This window comes from Amyelois transitella, chromosome 18 (genome assembly GCF_032362555.1).
Source record: "Amyelois transitella isolate CPQ chromosome 18, ilAmyTran1.1, whole genome shotgun sequence".
NCBI lineage: Eukaryota > Metazoa > Arthropoda > Insecta > Lepidoptera > Pyralidae > Amyelois > Amyelois transitella.
The window spans coordinates 1,699,704-1,721,488 of NC_083521.1; the positions used below are offsets into that span (position 1 = coordinate 1,699,704).

A 21,785-nucleotide genomic window follows, 5' to 3' on the forward strand; every position below is an offset into this window, starting at 1 on the left:
AGTCCGGGATGAATTTTTTCGACACGTCCTAGGCTCCATTGTTGGCATGGAATGTTGTCGTTATGGATCAAAACTAAGTCATCTACGGATAAGTTAGGTGTGTCAACTAGCCATTTTTGTCTTTGCTGCAATGTATGTAGGTATTCAACTTTCCACCGACGCCAAAAGTGCAGCGTGGCCTGCTGAATACATTGCCATCGCGTTAAGCGATTAAGAGACGTATTCGAGGAGTCGTAAGTAGGAGTCGACACTAATTGACGACCAACTAAAAAATGTCCTGGGGTCAAGACGTCGAATTCGTTGGGATCGTTTGACAAACTGCACAGAGGCCGCGAGTTTAAAATCGCTTCTATATTAGAAAATAAAGTGCACAGTTCTTCGAACGACAAAGCACGTGTACCAAGTACGCGTTTTAAATGATATTTAGCCGATTTAATTCCGGCTTCAAACATTCCGCCAAAATGACTTCCTGCCGGAGGATTATATTTCCACGTTACCTTCCTGACTGTAAACTTATCAGTTAGTTGATGTTGATTTTTATTGTAGAAGTCAAATAATTCATTGAAATGCTTGCCGGCAGCCACAAAATTTTTACCGTTATCGGAATAGACCGTATGCGGAAGGCCACGTCGACCCGTAAATCGGTCGAATGCAGCCAAGAAGCATTCAGTAGTTAACGCAGAGACTACTTCGAGATGTACTGCTCGCGTTGAGTAACAAACAAAAAGACATAAATACGCCTTTGATATTTTTGCGTTACGTCGAGTTGACTCTTTAATGTAAAATGGACCTCCCATATCGACACCGACTGTGTGAAATGGGTATACATCTTGTAAACGGCATTTAGGTAAAGAACCCATCTTAGGTTGATTAATAGAGGGCCTATTTTTAAAGCATCTAATACATCTTGACAGACGAGACCGTATTATACACCTGGCAGCTACAATCCAATATCTTTGAGCTAGTATATTTTGAAGTGACCTAGGCCCAGTATGTAAATAGACAGTGTGATAATAGTCTATCAAAATATTAGTAAAGTGCGAATTTTTAGGCAAAATCAATGGGTGACGTTGAGTAAATGGCAAGTCTGCTTGTGAAAGTCTACCCCCCACCATGAGGAGACCACGGCTATCTATGAACGGGTCGAGTTTACGTAGACTTTGAGAGCATTGATTGCCTTTCTTTAAAGATTCAATGTCATGTTGAAAATAATTAAGTTGAACTATTTGAATAACTTTATCATGAGATTGATTTAATTCAGCGGTAAGCAAGGCACCTTTTGTTCTATTAAGGGAAGAAACTCTAGAATTATTTATGAATCTCAGACACCAAGCAAATACACGCAATAATCGATTAAAATTTGAAAATTTAAGAATTATTGAGTAAAAATCCGTTTTTACGTTGGAACCTTCACTCAGCAATGTATAATTATGTTTGACAGGTTTGAGTTCTAATGGTTCACCTCTAAACTCATCAATTGTCCGCACCGGCCATGTTTGTCGTGGTTCATACAACCAGTGTGGGCCACGGAGCCACTGATCCGCGATCTCAAGTAATTGCGCCGGGGTGGCACCGCGAGAGCACACATCGGCGGGATTATCAGTACCATTGACGTGATACCACTGCAGCTCATATGGATTTTCATTAATTTTAGTAACCCTGTTAGCAATAAAGGTTTTTAACTTGAATGCAGGCGTATTTATCCACGTCAGTGCCACCGAACTGTCGGTGAACGCTAACACCTCATCGATCTGCACGTCTTTAGACAACATAGCCACCACATAGCATAGAACCTTTGACAATAAATGAGCAGCTATCAATTCAAGACGAGGGATTGATACTGTTTTTAAGGGCGAGACCTTAGATTTAGATAACAGTAAACTCACGTTCACATTCCCATGTGCATCCTGACTGCGAATATACACGGTGGCTGCGAATCCAGCCACTGAAGCATCACAAAAACCTACTACTTGAGCTACCGTATGGTGTTTGATAAAAAGATGCCGATTATGTCTCAATTTCGATAACAACGGTATTTGAGATGAAAAGGTTAACCATTCATCAAGTAAAGTCTTAGGGAGAGAATCATCCCATCCTAGTTGCGCGCACCATAGTTTTTGCATAAAATGCTTAGCAAGGAATGTGCATGGCGCAGCGAATCCCAAGGGATCAAATAGCTTAGCTATTTCAGAAAGCACCGAACGTTTCGTGACATTCGTTGTCATCTGTGTAGTACGGAAAGAAAATGCGTCTTCTTCCGGTAACCAATGTAAACCAAGGATTTTAATCGACAAGGTTTTACCATCATCAAATTGAACCGGGGGCTCGAGTTGATCGTTAGGCAGTTTATTGAGCACCTGAACGCTATTACTCGACCATTTACGCAATTCAAATCCGCCCAATTTGAGTAATTCAACAAGCTCTTGCTGAAGTTTCAATGCTTCTTCTACATTATCTACTGACCAAAGGAAATCGTCGACATAAAACCCTTCGCGCAGAGCGCGGGCAGCGTCGGGAAAGCGACTGCCTTCGTCCGCAGCTAACTGTTGCAACGTACGGATCGCCAAAAACGGGCTACTCACTACCCCGTACGTCACTGTGCACAGTTCGTACACCTTTATAGGTTCGCTGGGCGAATCACGCCACAGTATATGCTGAAATTTACGTTGAGATGTATCAATTAATATACAACGGTACATCTTTGAAATGTCACCGCACAATGAAATTTCACGTAATCGAAAACGAATTAATAATTCCACAAGGTCAGCTTGCAGTTTTGGACCTGTGTATAAAACAGAATTTAAAGATTTATCGTTTGTAGTTGGACAGGAGGCGTCAAAAACTACACGAAGTTTTGTACTACTACTGTCAGGCTTGTGAACACAGTGGTGAGGGATTACGTACCCTGACTCCACTTGTGAGACGTCACCGACACAAACCATGTGACCGAGTGAAACGTACTCATCCATGAACTTTTTATACTCTCCTCGCAAAAGAGGTAAACGCGATAATTTTCGTTCTAAATTTTGATATCTTTTCAATGCAATTTGTTTCGAATCACCTAAATCAGCGTTTGGTTTAAACGGGTAACTCACCACGTATCGACCGGTACTATCCCGTTTATGTTCCTTAACAAACATATGTTCGGATATGACGTCTTCCGGGTTTTTAGGTAAGTCACAAGCTAAAGTTTCAGTCTCCCAAAAAGATTGAATTAAGTCATGAACCTCTGCTGAACTAGTAAACATGCAAGTCGACACATTTTGAGTATTATTATTTAATGTCATCTGACCGGTAATCACGTAACCAAACACACTACTTAACGCAAAAGGTAATCCCTGTCGTGACGGATGATATTTACCACCGTCATAAATTAATGGAAACACGTCACTGCCGAGCAGCATATCGATGCGGCTCGGGTAATAAAAGGTAGGGTCAGCTAACACCAAATGTTTATATTCGAATTTTAATTCTTCCGACAAATCGACCGATGGCATATCACCAGAAATTCTTGGAATTACTACCGTTTTAATATTGAAAATGGGGTTGTTGGATATGGTTGGTTTGATTTGACATAAAACCACACCTTGATCACGAACAGCTGTTCCTCCTAAACCCAACAACTGAGTGTTGCACTTTTGACGCGAAAGTCCTAAACGTTGTGCACAATCATTTGTCATAAAACTGGTTTGAGAACCACTGTCGATCACTACACGTACGGGCTGATATTTGCCTAAAACATCAGATACATGAACAACCGCAGTACCTAAAATTACTGTGGACCCAGTAGAACACGTCAATGAAACTTGAGTCCCATGATTATTGTTAACATTATCATAACAAGAACGATCACTATCCGTACTCACTAAATTCATTTTAGAATCAACATGTAACGTGTGATGATGTTTACTTTTGCATACCGTACACGTTATCTTTGACGGACACTCGCTAAGCGCGTGACCTTGACGGAGACAGTTCTCGCACAAGCGGAGTTCCTTTATTTTGTTTACTCGTTGCACCGGTGTCAACGCAATGTATTCGTAACATTTATAAATTGAATGAAAAGGTTTATTGCAATACAAACAGCCTTTGTTTGTAGGCTCAGCCTTAACAGTGGCCGCATTACTAGCCAAACACGTTTTTGTATTGATATTTTTCGTGTTAGGTTTACCACTAGATTTATTTGAAAACGAAGACATAGACAACTTACTAACACCGGGCTTAAAGGTACTTGTACTTGTTGACATTTCTAACATACGGGTTTGATTGTTGACAAAATCGATTAATGTTCTAATAATAGGTATTTCCTTAGAATCAATTTTTTGTTCGAATTCACGTCTAGAAACCGGGTCTAAATTACGAAGTCCGATATAACATAGAATAAATCCCGCTAAATCATTTATTTTCAACAACTCAAGGGCCTGAACACACTCCTGAAATGTTTCTAAAAATGAATTTAATCCGTTTACAGACTCATTAGGCAACGGCTTAAACGCAAACAACTTATCCAAATAACGCGTGGCTATAGCACGTTTGTTTTCGTACCTGTCACATAGACTTGTCCACACGATGGTATAATTATCATTCGATACAGGCAAACCTTTAACGATTTGAAGCGCAGGTCCGCTGACTACTGACAATAGATAATAGAATTTTTCGATATCGCCTATCGCAGTATTTGTATGGATCAAACTCGAAAATGTATCACGAAATGTAACCCAATTCTCTAATTTTCCATCAAAATGCACTAACTCGATTTTAGGTAAACGAGGCTGGGCGCCGCGTTCCGATCCGTTTTTTATTTCACTATGTTTCGACGATTTTGAGCACGATTCATCAAACTTTTGAAGTATTCGTTTTATCTCGAAATAAAGATCATCGAAAGCATGTACTTCTTGATCAGAAATAATATAATTCGGGTCAAGTTTCAATTGCAACGCGGTAATTTCATCGACAATTTTTTCAAATATCTCACGCGTGGACTCGAGGTCAGTGACCCGCACGGACAATTTGCTAAGTTCGAAACTATTGTTCTCTACACTTTTAGCTACATCATAATATTGTTGAACACGCCTAAAATATCGTTCTTTTCGACTAATAAGTGTATTAATTTTTATTTCAAGTTCCGACAACGGAGCCATTTTGAATTACGAACGAAAATGGTAGGTAGGTAAAACGCGTGCCGCAACACAAAAAATACACTAAATTGAGTCGTAAAGATATTAAATATGATAGAAATAGATAAGTATAGATGTATTACTACGTATATAACTATAATATTGCAACAAATAGAACTATTGAATGAATATTTGTGCAAAATATGAGTTGAATAAAACGTAAGTAGGTACCTACAAGGCGTAGGCTAACAAGTGAAATAATGTGTATTTATCTATTTTGATACCCTGTTGAAACGCCAATTACATACGGCTCGAAGAACCAAATTATGTTGCGTAAACTAATGCTTGTTGATATAAATTAACACCCAAAATAGAAACAATGCCGACTAAAAGGAAGGGGTAGGTACTTACAGGTAATTTTTTGTGAATTTGGCTTGCTGTTAATCTTCTGTCCCCGGGGCACTGTTCCTTGTCTTAGAGGTGAATGAATTGAATAATTATCACACAGCAGTAATCACTTTTGGGTATTTTTGAGTATTTTTAATTTTGTTATGCGCGCGAGATTGCGTGACTTCGATCTTTCTTCGACTAATTTTTGGCGCGACCGCCCGGGAGGGGGTTGCAATCTTGACGTGTAGATGTCACAGGAAGATACTAGATGGCGTTGTAGGTAAGGAAAAGGATTTTAGTCGGTTACCTAACACTATCTATACTAATATTATAAAGCTGAAGAGTTTGTTTGTTTGAACGCGCTAATCTTAGGAACTTCTGGATCGAATTGAAAAATTCTTTTTGTGTTGAATAGACCATTTATCGAGGAAGGTTAAAGGCTATATAAAATCACCCTGCAAATATTAGGAGCGAAGAAATAATAGAAAATGTGAAAAAAAAACGGGGAAAATGATTCATCATTGCGGGCTTCAATGATGCCCAAAATAATTATTCCACGCGAAGTCGCGGGCACAGCTAGTGTATGATAAATTAATAATACAGGCCCAATCACACAGTTTGAGCTAGCCCGAAAATAAGTGGAAAGTTCATGACATGTGTTATGGCATACCTTCTCAATCATATTTATGTTTTGTGTTCCGTGTTATTATTAATATTTGAAGCAAACCTACTAATCTTTCTTCATTGGTCTATTTTAAGGTAGCTTGCAATTAAAAATAACTAGGTATATTAGACCAAAACACTTCGAAAACTAAACCCGAATTAAAATTTCAGTTCAGTCGCAGAATTCTTGAAAAACTTTGGTCCCGTTGTGGCAGATAAAGATGACATCATTCCACTTTGACTCTGCATACTTCCTTACCCAGTTGCATTACCCACATTCATACATACATAAAATCACGCCAATAAGTACTACATATTCCACTTTTCACGATCACACCATCGCTTCATCCACATTCTTCATGCAATTGCGTCAGTATCGGTTACATCCATTCATACCTACCATACCTACCTACCTACCATTTTGAAAGAAAGAAAGCAAAATCGTTTATTTGGTACATTAACAAAATATAAATTGGAATTAGCGAATTGTCACCATATACGTCGCCTCTTTGTTTAACGGTCAAAACAGATGACGTGTAATAAAAATAACACTTTCGATTAAACCTGTTATGCCAATAGGTTTATTGGGACTCGAGTCGCGGTGACTCATATTCGTGGATATGAAACAAACACCAATTCTTTGCCTTTTGTTGTATCAGAATTATAAATATAATGTACTTACTGTTGTTTTATGAATTAAAAAAAATGTAAAAAAACATAATTAGAAGTGTACTAACTTATCTAGGAAACAGAATGAGATCACAGTAATTCCAATATATAAACTCAGACCGATATGCAAAGACGTTTGCAATAAACATCAGTGTTTGAGAGGGTTAATATAACTTTAGATTGAAAAAATTTTGGTGGTACTTTGCACAGACATTTTGAACGCGTTGATTGTAGCAACGAAGAGGGACCACAGATAATAAATCTGAGCAAGCTAAATCACTTACATACATGCATATGATCACGTCTATATCCCTTGAGGGGTTGACAGAGCCAACAATCTTGAAAAGACTGATAGGCCATGCTCAGCTATTTGGCTTAATGATAGAATTGAGATTCAAATAGTGACAGGTTGCTAGCCCATCGCCTAAAAAAATAATCCCAAGTTTGTAAGCCTATCCCTTAGTCGCCTTTTACGACATCCATGGGAAAGAGATGGAGTGGTCCTATTATTTTTTGTACTTACGTAAATAAATCAACTATTTGTCCTAATCTTATAAATAAAAAAAAAATCGTCTGACTAAAGTACATCAAGGTTACGTTGACTACATGTTAAGGGGCAGATTAGCATATTAATATATAATCTATTTGTTGTGTATGTGAACTAACGAATCATATTTATTTTTACAGTAACTTTTTAAGTACGAATGAACTAAATGTTCTCAAGGGAAGATAAGAAAATGATAGATCGTATCTCTAAACAGGACAGTTTTCTATTAACTTGATGTGTTTGATGTCAAATGTTGTTTTATATATTGATAAAATCTATAAATATAATAAACGTGGTCACGCAATTCTTTAGTTGATAAAAATAATAAAGCACATTGTATGAGTCGAATATGAATAAAAAAAGACATAGTAAATGTTGCAGTTAAAATGTCGTAGGTTTTATCTCCTGGCATTAGTCCTGGTTGCCAATACATTTGCTGGGGAAGGACCAGGGGTATGTCTATAACAAGGATCACAGATTTCCATACGACGTCTTTAATGAAAATGAAATAAATAACTCAAAAAAAGAGTCATTGGTTGGATTTCAACCAAACGTGGGCATCGGCCATTTTTTTCTGGCATCTTGACTGTTCGACCAACCACTACGCACCAATGATGTAGATATCATCTGAGGATTATTAGAGCTAATACATACATATGGTCACGTCTATATCCCTTGCGGGGTAGACAGAGCCAACAGTCTTGAAAAGACTGAATGGCCACGTTCAACTAATTGGTTTAATGACAGAATTGAGATTCAAATAGTGACAGGTTGCTAGCCCATCGCCTAAAAGTGTTTGTAAGCCTAACCCTTTGTCGCCTTTTACGACATCCATGGGAAAGAGATGGAGTGGTCCTATTCTTTTTTGTATTGGTGCCGGAAACCACACGGCACCCTAATTACAATTAGAGATAATTCGCGTGGAAAAGTTAGTTAAAGACTTAGTAGTCCATTGGTCTTGAAAGGTCATCGCAGTACCCAAGGACCATCGTACCGTGTATTCCATTTCAATCGCATTATAAATTCTAATAAATCTGTTACGTTACGTGGTGAATACTAATGTAACTCGATTGTTTATTGCGCGAACTCTATGTGCGGTATTTAAGAGATCCGCAGTTAATTGTAGGTTCACTTCTTCTCGTGATAATGCTTTTTTGTAATTATTTTTCTATTTCAACTAGTTGAACCGGTTGACATAAAAAAAGGGATTTTTTTTTAAATTTATGACCAAAAAAAGGGAAAGGCGTATTAACATAGGATTTTCTTTATTCGATAAGCTAGCGACCTGTTACTACTTGAATCTCATTTCCATCATTAAGACGTACAGTAGAACGGAGGCCATCCAGTCTTGACTCTATCTATCGTAAGAGATAAAGACGTGTCCATAATGTATGTATGTATTATTTATGTACGAATAACAAGAAGTTACAAGAATTTATATTAATGTAAGAAAGAGAAGAAGATGTTTGTGTGAATATAGCTAGCCCACAGTGCTCAGAAGCTAACGACATTGTTAGTGAAATTTACCGCCGCTTAAGTGACCGAGTATAGGGTCAGGTCAAAAGTACCCGAGCTTGCATGAAGAGAGTTATGAATGTGGATGAAGAGAAGGAAGTATGCAAAGATCGTGGCAAGTGGAAAGAGGTAGTCTCTGCCTGCCCATCCGGGAAAGAGGCGTGATTTTATGTATGTATGTAAGTGACCGAGGATTCGACTAACGCTACGGTAGGTTTCCTATACAAATATCCATTGCCATGGAAGGAGTTTCAGCACCTTCCCCTAGAGCATGGCACGCGCAAAGCTTTTTTTTTATCTCGCGAAATTCTATCGCTGTCCCGTTGCACGTCATAATAAAAATCGAAACAGCGATAGTTAAGCTGATTTGTTGAAACTTGAGAACTTTCGCCACTAAAAATTTATCACGTAACAATTTATGAGATACAAGAGGCCACCCGCGACTTCGTCCGCATGGATACCCTATAAATCCCGCGGGAACTCCGGGATAAAAAGTAGCCTATATGTTATTCTGGGTCTTCAGCTACCTACATACCAAATTTCATCGTAATCGGTTCAGTAGTTGTTGCGTGAAAGAGTAACAAACATCCATACTGACATACAAACTTTCGCATTTATAATATTGGTAGGATGAGTCTGACGCTAAAGTCCCGTAGTACGGAGTCCTCATTGCGAATTCGATTCGAACTTAGCTATTACACATGTTGAATTGGAAATGCAAATTAACTCTGTTAAAACTTCTTTACATTGTTTTGAACATCAGAAACTGAATTGAAATAAAAAAAATATAGAATAACAATAAGTCTACTAGGTAATTGACTTTTTAACCTATGCTAAATAGTGTATGTTCGATCATGTCTAATATTTATTATTGTTTTTAGACATGACCTATACGTGACGTACTTGAACCGTGTAATTTCATTACATTAATAAATAAACATGAATTAAAATTGTTTATTAAAATTAACAGTTGTAATTTTGAGGATTTTTCATCACGCCAACCTCTGATAAAACTTGAGATTCACCATAAAATAATTTCGTTGGGAAATTGAAAAATTTCCAGATGTAATCATATATTTCTGGAATGTGTATATCGAATTGATTGAATTTAGATTCGCGGCTGAATAAATCGCTATGTGCTAAAGAAGCTGGATCATTAGCTACAGTCAAAATCTTCTGCCAACCCGTTTTTTTTTAATTAAGCAAATACTATGGCGTAAGGAGCACTATAGTACAATGCAAAATTTGTACTAATCTGTTGTGAGATGTTCTAAGGTTCTATGTCCGGCAGAGGGCGTCACAAAGTTCGATGCTGTTCTGTCATTGTCGCCTCTGTGGTAACAGTGTACATATGCTTGGTGCCAGACCCTCCTTATATCTTAAAAAGAGTTTACTTACGCATCAAAACTGAGATGTTCGGACGCGAGGATGTCCGGCAGAGGGCGTCACAAAGTTCGATGCTGTTCTTTCATTGTCGCCTCTGTGGTAACAGTGTACATATGCTTGGTGCCAGACCCTCCTTATATCTTAAAAAGAGTTTACTTACGCATCAAAACTGAGATGTTCGGACGCGAGGATGTCCGGCAGAGGGCGCCATAGAGTTCTGTGCAGTTCCCTCACCGGCGCGCCCCACCAGCTCGCTTGGAAGTATCGCACTGTAGACGTTACGCTGCAGCTCACTCCTGTAACAATTTATTGTATGTTTAACATACATACATATGGTCACGTCTATATCCCTTACGGGGTAGACAGAGCCAACAGTCCTGAGCGGACTGATAGGCCACGTTCAGCTGTTTGGCTAATGATAGAATTGAGATACAAATAGTGACAGGTTGCTAGCCCATCGCCTAAAATAGAATTGTATGGTTAATTGTACGGCAAAAGGCAATTTTCCAATAACATTGTTACGTGCCGTGTGGTTCCCGGCACCAATACAAAAAAGAATAGGACCACTCCATCTCTTTCCCATGGATGTCGTTAAAGGCGACTAAGGGATAGGCTTACAAAATTGGGATTCTTTTCTAGGCGATGGGCTGGCAACCTGTCACTATTTGAATCTCAATTCTATCATTAAGCCAAATAGCTGAACGTGGCCATTCAGTCTTTTCAAGACTGTTGGCTCTGTCTACCCCGCAAGGGATATAGACGTGACCACATGTATGTATGTATGTACATTGTTACGTATAATTATTTGTCTTTTCCACCCCAAGCAAGTCACGCGCGACGCCGTATTCATCGCGCGAATAACTATCGCTGTTCCGTTTCACGTCACAATTAAAAGTGAAATAGCAATAGTTTTACGCGCGATAGAAAACGCACGTGTTATTCTATGGGGGGCTGGTACTTCAAAGGTGGAAAAGAAAGAAAAAAGAAGTGAAAAGAAAGTCATAAACGGGAGGATGTTGATGATATTGTAAAAAGACTTACGTAAACAATTACAGGTCCTCAACTCAATGTCTGTGTGGGTCAAGTCTGATTCAAGAGGCAAAGGGCATATTTAAAAACAGAATTACGGTTCTAAAGAAAAAGAAAAAAATACATGTGCTATACTTAACTTATCTACATAAATTTCTAAGCACGGGTATAAAAAGAGATGGAACACCGGCTAAGCCTTATCAACAACCACGCAGTTCTACACGAGTGCAGACGACATAAAACATTATATTTTCAGAACACGATCAACAAATATTTAGGTTAATTAACATTCTACTGCTAACAACAAACAAGAGATAAACGATTTATCTGCTATTCGTAATGGATGTTACTATGCGGAATAAACAAGTGCTAAGCAATGAGGCGTTTGAATCTAGTGGACGAGAGGACTAGTACAGTTCCCATCACTAAATAGTATAAAGCAAAATCGCTTTCCGCGTAGCCTCTGCAAGTATGTAAGTATGCTCAGATCCTTAAAACTATATACACACATATAATCACGTCTATACCCCTTGCGGGGTATACAGAGCCAAATAGAAATCCCAAGTATATACGCCTGTCCCTTAGTCGCCTTTTACGACATCCATGGGAAAGAGATGGAGTGGTCCTATTCTTTTTTCTATCGGTGCCGGAAACCACACGACAATTCCTTCACACTTAATTCTTTAAAATTACACAACGGATTTTGACGGAGTTTTGTAAATAGATAGAATGATCCAAGTGGAAAGGTTTAATGTTTAAAAATGCTAACCGTGCGATGCCGGGGCGGGTCGCTAGTACTTCTTACAATACAGCATGTGTTGCGGCCGTTCAGCCTCCACGGACAGACACTTTGACTTTGACGCTTTTAGATGAACAAAACTGACTGACTTATTAATGAAAATAAAAGCGTAGTAAAAAAGACAATCGAATTTGACTAAGACGACGACCAGACAAGACGCCTTGAACATACGAAAATCTGTTGTTTTATTCTAACTGACCAGACCCTCGCGCCTCGACCCGTTCAGCATGTTATTTTCAATTTGTTTGAAACATTAACATAATAAATGATGTCAGTTTCTCGTTGTGAATCAGAAAAGCGTAAATACTTTAGTTGTAATCAAATCATAACGTAAATATTGTTCATCTTAATGATGTTATCTATTTGTATTTTACAGACAACAGCATAATACTGGCTGAAAACTACTTCAAAAAGGTAAGTGTAGAAGAAGCGGCGGAACAAATTACACTGAAGCATTTTCACTGGGCGTTATTTTACAATTGTAGATCTTAAATTTCGCATACATATAATCATGTCTACATCCCTTGCTGAGTAGACAGAGCCAAAAGTCTTGAAAACACGTTCAGCTGTTTGGCTTAATGACAGAATTGAGATTCAAATAGTGACAGGTTTAAAGAAATTTATTTGACGTCAACCAATGTTGTTAAACCATTCGTTTTGACAATTATTAAGCGATATGAAGTATCCTATAATAATGAATAAAAAATTTTGAATTTTTTGAATTTTGTTGCCAGCTGATCGCCTAAAAGAAGAATCCCAAGTTTATAAGCCTATCCTTTAGCCGTCTTTAACGTCTTTTTTTATTGGTACCGGCAACCACACGGTATCTCTTAAATCTTAACCTTTATTATTATATGTATATTACTTAAAACACCTTTAAGAGTAAAAATAGCAACGTTTTTTCTGGAAATCGACTCCGCCCGCAATTGTCTAGTTTATAAAGTACTTTATATGTATAGTACATAAGATGTATCTCGAGTGCATTGTTCGAAGTGTACGGTCCGTAAAAATAAAAGGATATGGCAGTTGTGCTGTTGACTGTACCTAAGAGATTAGGTAGAAACTGTGATAACTGTTAACGTTTGTTAACCTACTATGGAATGTGTGAACAAATTCATTTTTTCGTGGTGAACAAACATCAATTTAAATGATAACAGACCACATTGAAACCTTTGTCTTGCTATGACGGTCTTGTGGTTTTAAAATAGAGGTTTACAATTGTCAAGTATGTACATAATTGTGGCTCTTATTTGGAAGGCATGTAATCTAACTGTTTAACATTCATTTCAGTTTAGTCCTCAGATTCGAGTGGAAAATTATTTGCGGTAAGCTTCATGCCTTTGCTTCTAAAATCATAAGTGAGATCATTCGTTCATTGTACATACATACATATGATCACGTCTATGTTCCTTGCGGGGTGGATAGAGCCAACAGTTTTGAAAAGACTGAATGGCCACGTTCAGCTGTTTGGCTTAATGATAAAATTGAGATTCAAAAGTGACCAGGTTGCTAGCCCATCGCCTAAAAAACAATCACAAGTTTGTAGGCCTATTCCTTAGTCGCCTTTTACGACATCCGTGGGAAAGAGATGGAGTGGTCCTATTCTTTTTTGTAATGGTAGCCGGGAACCACACGGCCCGTTAGATACGTTGATAGTTTTAATTACATTTCAGACATGTTTTTAAACCGTTAAAGTCCAGAATAAGATCGTCCTACACTGCTCCCGAATTTATTGTCGATAATATCCGCTGTTTATAAAGTTGCCCAAATTAAATTTTCTGTCCTATATAAAGTAATAGGTTGGATGCGGATATAGTCACGTTCATATATACGTATTGATATTGATAAGTGGATACGTAAAGCAATATGTGTGATAGCTGTGCCCACGATTTTGTCCGCGTGGAATTGTTATTTTGGGCATCATTGGAGACCTCAAGGATGAATAATTTTCCCCGTTTTTTTTTCACATTTTCCATTATTTCTTTGGTCCTTATAGTTGCAGCGTGATGTTATACATATATACTTAAGCTTTCATTGATAAATGGTCTATCCAACGCAAAAATATTTTTTCAATTCGAACCAGTAGTTCCTGAGATTAGGAACTACTGGTTCGAATTGAAAAATTCAGCGCGTTCAAATAAACTCTTCAGCTTTATAATATTAGTATAGATATAAGCTGTAACATTAACAGTTAACAAAAGGCGACATTATTATCGATCAATTTATTACTGGGTCAAATCTTGGCCCTATTCTTAACCCCAATCGATTAACCCGTTTGGTTTGGAGGATGACTGTGCTATGCATGGTCATCCATGTCATGGGGAAGGAATTGTTGGTCCACCATCTTGGGGCATCTGACAACTCATAATTAGATATGTCCTGAAATTTCCAAATAAACCGAGTAACCGATGAAAAGTGTAATAGTTACACGCGGACGAAGTCGCGGGCACAGCTATGTTTAACTAACAAGTACACAATAATAATTTTACAGCTGAACAAATTGCGCAAATCGTGCTTGATGCTTTACATCACGCAACTATAGGATTTATAACGAAATAGAATTAGTTAACAATCTGATTAATGAACTACACAGCAATCCCTGGCGTTACATAGCCGTTTACAATAAATATTCTTGCTGTAAATTAGCACCTGTTTCGTCTCAACCACATTTATAACTCGCTTCATGCACACTCGTCAGGTTGAGGTACTCTTGAACAGACCTTTAAGTTCATACGAGTACTTATAATCACGTTTTTATCTCATACTGGGTAGACAGAGCCAAAAGTATTTAGTTATTAGTAATTAATAAGACTTTAAGACCACGTTCCAGGTTTATTAGACTTTCCCTTGAACTAAAAAACTATTTATGAAATTTACAATTCCGACCAAATGTAGGTATGATGGCTTAATTCGTGTGAAAATGTATTTCCTTGCAAAGTCGATCAGTTTTATAAATTAAAATTCAAAAGACTAGTGTTAGCCCACCAGGTATTTTAGGTTGGGTTGCATGTTGTGAGTGCACTAAGTGCACGCGCACTCGCCCGTATCCCGTTCTTATTTAATCAGCTGCGCCTGCGCATGATTAATAAAATAGCTATTGTTTGAGTTCCTTCTGAATGCTTCTTTATATTTTTGGCATTCGATTTCGATTCTTTTGCCGTCAAATTAAGCTTCATTATATTCTGTGGAAATATTTTTTTGTTCTATGTAAATGATATACATACATAGAACCCTTTTGTCATAGGCTTCTGAACACAACCATAGTATGGGGTAAAGGAAGTACATATATTTCTTTTGAGTGAGGTAAACTCATTGTTCAGTACATTATTTTGAATTAGTTTAAATCCTTAGTTACATACATACATACATAAAATCACGCCTCTTTCCCGGAGGGATAGGCAGAGACTAGACTAATCCTTAGTTACATGCTCCTTAATATTTCTTTTCATATATTCCATCCTTTCCGCTTTCATTTCCAAACATATTGGATTAAACATACCTAAATTTCGACAAAGGAGCGTCTTCCAATTGATATCTATTCTACAATATTAAATTTCTATACTTTGGCGCAGTTTGGACAAAAAAAAGAGAGTATTTTTTATTGAATGTTTATTTGTACACCGAGAATTCAATATTTAACTTGTTTTATCAGAAACAAACCATTCTTGAGTATATCACAAGCAAAATTAATCACATCGCAATAATAAACATGTTTAACAATTAATAATTTTTGCGTAATTACTCTGTGTAACTACATAATATTACGTTTTATCTACATTACAATAGGTATAACTTCGAATTTACTACGATAGTGGAAAGTTGCGCAGTTTTGTATGTCGTATACATACATACATAGAAAGGTATACCATCGTCACATCATATTAACTGTCTTCAAAAAAGGAGGAAATCTATTGGAGTCGATTCATTTTTCACAAACGTTATTTTACTACATTTTTTCATATGGTTGCAATAGTTCTATGGATTTGGCAATGAGAGTTTCGAGTTAATTGGAATAATGTCGACGAGACTGGGAAATATCAATACTTACCTATACTAATATTATAAAGCTGAAGAGTTTGTTTGTTTGAACGCACAAATCCCAGGGACTACTGATTCGAATTGAAAAATTATTTTTGTGTTGAATAGACCATTTATCGAGAGAGGCTTAAGGCTACATAACATCACGCTGCAATTATTAGGAGCGAAGAAATAATGGAAAATGTGAAAAAAAAAACGGGGTAAATTATTCATCCTACAGGGCTTCAATGATGAATAAAAAAATAACTATTTTAAGCGGACGAAATCGCGGTCACAGCTAGTATATTATATATCTCTAACAAAACCAATTGGTTGTCAACAAGGTCGTTCGATTTGTTTTCCTTCCTTGATTTGGCAACATTCATTATTCGTGATATAAACCTTTATTACGAGGAAAAGTTAGAAGAATTATTAGAGACAGAAGATTGAATGGTGGCAAGGATTATAAAATAATATGAAATGAATGAATACTCTTATCACTAAAGCAACAGCAGTTAAAACTAAATAAATTAAATATATATAAATAAATATATACGGGACAAATTACACAGATTGAGTTAGCCTCGAAGTAAGACTTGTGTTACGAGATACTAACTCAACGATATTATATTTTATAATAAATACTTATATAGGTTAACATCCAAGACCCAGGCCAATCAGACAAAGTTCGTTTCTTATTATGCCCTGGCCGGGATTCTAACCCGGGACCTCCAGTGTCACAGACAAGCGTACTACCGCCACAGAGTTCATAAAACATAAGGTAATAACTACCGCATAATTAGACCATTTATTTAGCCACACGAAATATTTTAATTATTCATAAGGATATTAAATACACAATACTTTTACTTAAATTCTTTTTTAGGCGATTGGCTAGTAACCCGACACTACTTGAATCTTTATTAAATTATTAAGCGACACGATTACGACATCCATGGGAAAGAGATAGAGTGGTTCTATTCTTTTTTCCATTGGTGCCGGGAATCACACGGCATATTTATTTTATGCAATAGTAATGGTACCTGCAACCTTTTTTAACCTGTTGTTGTCCTCTTATTTGTTCAAACTGTGCCAATTATGGGAAGAATAAAAGATTTTTTTTTTTTTTTAATTTTAAATTTAGAATATTAAATTTTAATTCTCGTCTACATATAATTACGAAGGCCACGTTCAGCTGTATGGCTTGGTGATGGAATTGAGACTCAAATCGAGACTGGTTGTAAGCCCATCGCCTTTAAGGAGAACTCAAAGTTTCAATGGCTAGACTGTAAAATTTTTTGCTCTATGTGATAATTTTGGCAAACATTATTATAGAACAGCATACATTCTGAAATTCCACTCAACATTACCAATGTCAGTTCATATCATGATAGTCTGATGGCATTACTTATTCCAATTAATTCAAAATCACGCGTGACAATAAAAATTGGTAAATAATTAGACTGTCTATTAAGTTAATGGGTGTCTGTTATCATTAGGCTAACGATTTGCTATAAAAATGTATGTGCTACGTGACTTTGTAAAGGTAGGCCGTTTAAAAGAGTTGATAGTTATTACTTAATTCAATTATTTTCCAATTAGTTATTAAACAAGTGTATACTAGTTAAACGAGTCATTGTCTTGGAGAGTAAGAAGAACGATGAAGATTATAAAACGCTGGTTACACAGAGTTTAACCGTGTTTTAAACTCCTAAGGCAATAATTAAACGTAGCTTAGATCATGGTTACACATCCAGTTGCATGAATTTGTACTAGGTATGCTCATGATATTTTCCCTTATGAATGACGGCCTCTGTGGCGCAGCGGTGCTGCGCTTGTTTATTACACTGGAGGTCGCGGGTTCGAATCCCGGCTAGGGCATAATGAGAAAAAAACTTTTTTTGATTAGCTTGAGTCTTGGATGTTTATCTATATGTATAAGTATTTATTATAAAATATAGTATCGTTGCGTTAGTATCTTGTTACACAAGTCTCGAACTTACTTTGAGGCTAACTCAATCTGTGTAATTTGTCCCGTATATATTTATTATGAACGTATTTAACCAATGACCAAGTTGGTACGTGACCGTAGTGAGCTTCGGGACTGAGTAACTTGGAACGTATAAAAGTTGTAAAGCAGACTAGCTGTGCCCGCGACTTCGTCCGCGTGCAATAGTTATTTTGGGCTTCATTGAAGCTTTTAAGGAAGAATAAAGTTCCCCGTTTTTTCACATTGTTCATTATTTCTTTGCTACTTATAGTTGCAGCGTGAGGATAAATAGCCTTAAACCTTCCTCGATAAATGGTATTTTAAGCACAAGAATTTTCAATTCGAACCTGTAGATCCTGAGATTAGTGCGTTCAAACAAACAAACAAACTCTTCAGCTTTATAATATTAGTATAGACTAGAGGCCGCCCGCGACTTCGTCCGCATGGAAACCCTATCAATCCCGCGGGAACTCTGGGATAAAAAGTAGCCTATGTGTTATTCTGGGTCTTCAGCTACCTACATACCAAATTTCATGGTAATCGGTTCAGTAGTTTTTGCGTGAAAGAGTAACAAACATCCATACATCCATACAAACTTTTGCCTTTATAATAGTAGTAGGATGTCGCCCTGTAAGATCCACTTATATATTTTCGACGAACCAGTAGGGGTATAGAAAGAATAGTTACCTGAGTATCCTATTGGTTCATTCTCCATCAGCTTGAAGGTGAAGGGTATGTGTACCCTCTGCATGAGCAGCCTCGGCGGGTGCATGGCGCGTCCCCACGCGTCTACCCGACCCTCGCCGACTATGCCGATCACTTCCATGTTCCTATGTCAAGAAGGGAATTAAAAAATTACAATGGAATTTAAAAAAAAAAAAATCCGTCCCATATGTCATATGGGAAGGAATTTTTTGTGTAGTGTACTCTGGTAGGACTTGTATTCATGGACTCTATTTGTTGTCTCTTTCTTTGTGGTTACTTGTTCCCATTCTTTACGTAAGGTAGGAACAGTGTGTTAGTTTTTTCTAACTGGTTCTGTCACTTGCCATCTCACTAGTCACTCCTTTCCTACTCATACTATCCTTGATGCTGTGTATCCATCTCTTTTTAGGTTTTACTTCTTTTCTAAAAGTTTCCACTTGCATTACTAGTTGGTATTAGGTTAATCTTTTGGTAACAAATGCGAGGAAAATAACATCAGCCTTAAACTTTGAATACAAATATTTGTTTCAACTAGAAATAAAATCTATGCTGCAAGGATTATTTAATAAAAAAAAAACATTGTAAGTGTGTAAACTTATCAAAAATGATATGGGGCCAATGGAATAAAGAGAAAAGATCACAAAGCTGTTGGTTTGTTACAGACACAGCAGAGGTGCTTCATTTACATGCTATGAAAGATTCGGAAATAAGGGAAAGAGAGAGAATTAAAAAAAAAAAAATTTGAAGTGGTCCTATCTGAGTCAGCTGGCAACAACAATGTCAGGCATTGTCTTCGTAATTAAGCCAAAATTTAAATTTACATACAAAAAGACATGTCTATATCCCTTGCTGGGTAGACAAACCCATCAGTCTTAGAAAGACTGAAAGGGTGCAATGATGGAATTGAGATTCAGATAGTGACAGGTTGCTAGCCCATCGCCTTCAAGAGGAATCCCAAGTTTATAAGCCTAAAATTTACTCTTACTCTCACATGTTCAGAGTACAACTATACAGTCAGCTGTTCTGTTTTCAATAACAAACTTAATTTCAGCATGTATACCATTTATGGTGTAAGATATTTACTATTAGGTTTCCAATGTGAAGGACAAACTATGTTTGGCAGTTAAATAATGTTAGTTCTAAAGTCAAATGAACAATTCAAAGATGTTTTTCTGATATTTGGCTTTGCAATTTGTTTATAGAGACGTGTCTCACATCCTTGTTGGAAGTATTATCTAATAGTGTTAATTATTTGAAACAAACATGTGATTAATAACATTGTGTATCTTAGATCTTCTTTATGTACATAAGTTTTCTCCTGGCAAGGATGTTTATCTATCTATATTAAAAATTTTTAAAAATAAATACATATAATTACGTCTATATCCTTTGCCGTGTGGCTCCCGGCACCAATACAAAAAAGAATTGGACCACTCCATCTCTTTCCCATGGATGTCGTAAAAGGCGACTAAGGGATAGGCTTACAAACTTGGAATTGTTTTCTAGGCGATGGGCTGGCAACCTGTCACTATTTGAATCTCAATTCTATCATTAAGCCAAATAGCTGAACGTGGCCATTCAGTCTTTTCAAGACTGTTGGCTCTGTCTACCCCGCAAGGGATATAGACGTGACCATATGTATGTATGTATGCTATATCCTTTGTGGGGTAGACATCACCACAAGCCTTGAAAAGACTTGAAGAACCTTGTAACTCAGAGTCAACAGTCCAACTACAATGTGTATCTTCAGCCCAGATCTTTGAAGTGATAGTTAATCAATATCAGTTACAAATTTTTAAAATGTCTAATAAACTATGTGAAGAAGGGAATTTGTGCTCCAAATTCACACATAAGTAAGGTAGTAATAATACTTATTCATATTTTAATTGTATGGTATACCATAGTTTACTTTCTTTCAGTAATAACTAAAAGCTAAATAGCAAGGTATTTATTTTTGAATTGACAAAAAAATCATACTATAATGTTATATCCAATATTTTCTTACTATGTTGACTAATAAATACTAAATATTCATCATTTTTCATTTTGTATGAATCTGTTTAAGTAAGTATTGATCAGATGTTCTTTGTTTACTTTTGATAAAAACACTAAAGCCATGATCTGGTATAAAGGAAGCTTTTTTCTTTTGTGAACACAATGCCAGAAAGGTCAAGGGACTAGACTATGAGCTAAATATAGGTGAAAGTTAAATGCCAAGAAGCTAAGCCAAACGCTCGACTCACCTGAGTAGAATTATCAACATCACAAATAGCGCAACCAATGCGCCAATCATGATGAAAATATTCGGCAAATCGGCCAACGTTAGTCCCGTCGACCCCATTATCACTGCACTGACACTATCACAAAATAATATCACCAAAAACAGTTTAATAACGCATTTGTCCACGCAGATCTTCTTGACCTTGCCGAACGATCTAATTCTCACAAGATTAGTTTTCGATTATCACCGGTCTAATTGAACAATACTATATTTGAATATGGATGATATAATATCTAGCCAATAGATGTACGACAATAACAAAACATCCCCATTTTACTGCGTATTTATAAACAAAAACAATAAATCAATGATCCGAGTCACGAACAAATTTCTAGCGCAGACGGGCGTTCATAAAACTACGCGATCTTGAATGAATGAAGAAAAAGCAAACTCAAACTCAAAAGCTGTCGCTGACGGAGGAGTTGACAGTGACACGACAGTGACAGTTACGTTCCGTTACAGGAATTATGTATTTATGATATTATTTAATAGGAAGTAAATAATATCATAAATACATAATTTATCTTTGTATGCAATTTAACTTTTCAATATATTTCATGTCATAAAATCTTTAGCAACGTTTAGCAAAAGTAAGTAGGCAGTTTTCTTTTGTAGATTCATAGTTTTTTCTTTATGGAAATAAAAAATATCTTAGGTAATTAATTTAAAAGTTTTTT

The 21,785-nt window shown here is 36.8% G+C and overlaps 1 protein-coding gene across 1 annotated transcript in view; it reads right to left on the minus strand.

The window, feature by feature from the left end:
- Positions 1 to 21,472, minus strand: part of LOC106136167 (cell growth regulator with RING finger domain protein 1) — a 33,407-nt gene extending 11,935 nt beyond the window's left edge. Inside the window, exons 1-3 of the mRNA XM_060949113.1 lie at positions 21,071 to 21,472; positions 18,810 to 18,952; positions 10,448 to 10,583 (exon numbers count right to left, since the gene is read on the minus strand). Coding sequence (XP_060805096.1) covers positions 10,448 to 10,583; positions 18,810 to 18,952; positions 21,071 to 21,168 — 377 coding nt within the window. The 5' untranslated portion in view covers positions 21,169 to 21,472. The remainder of the gene's footprint in view (positions 1 to 10,447; positions 10,584 to 18,809; positions 18,953 to 21,070) is intronic.
- Between the last annotated feature and the right edge of the window lie 313 nt (positions 21,473 to 21,785).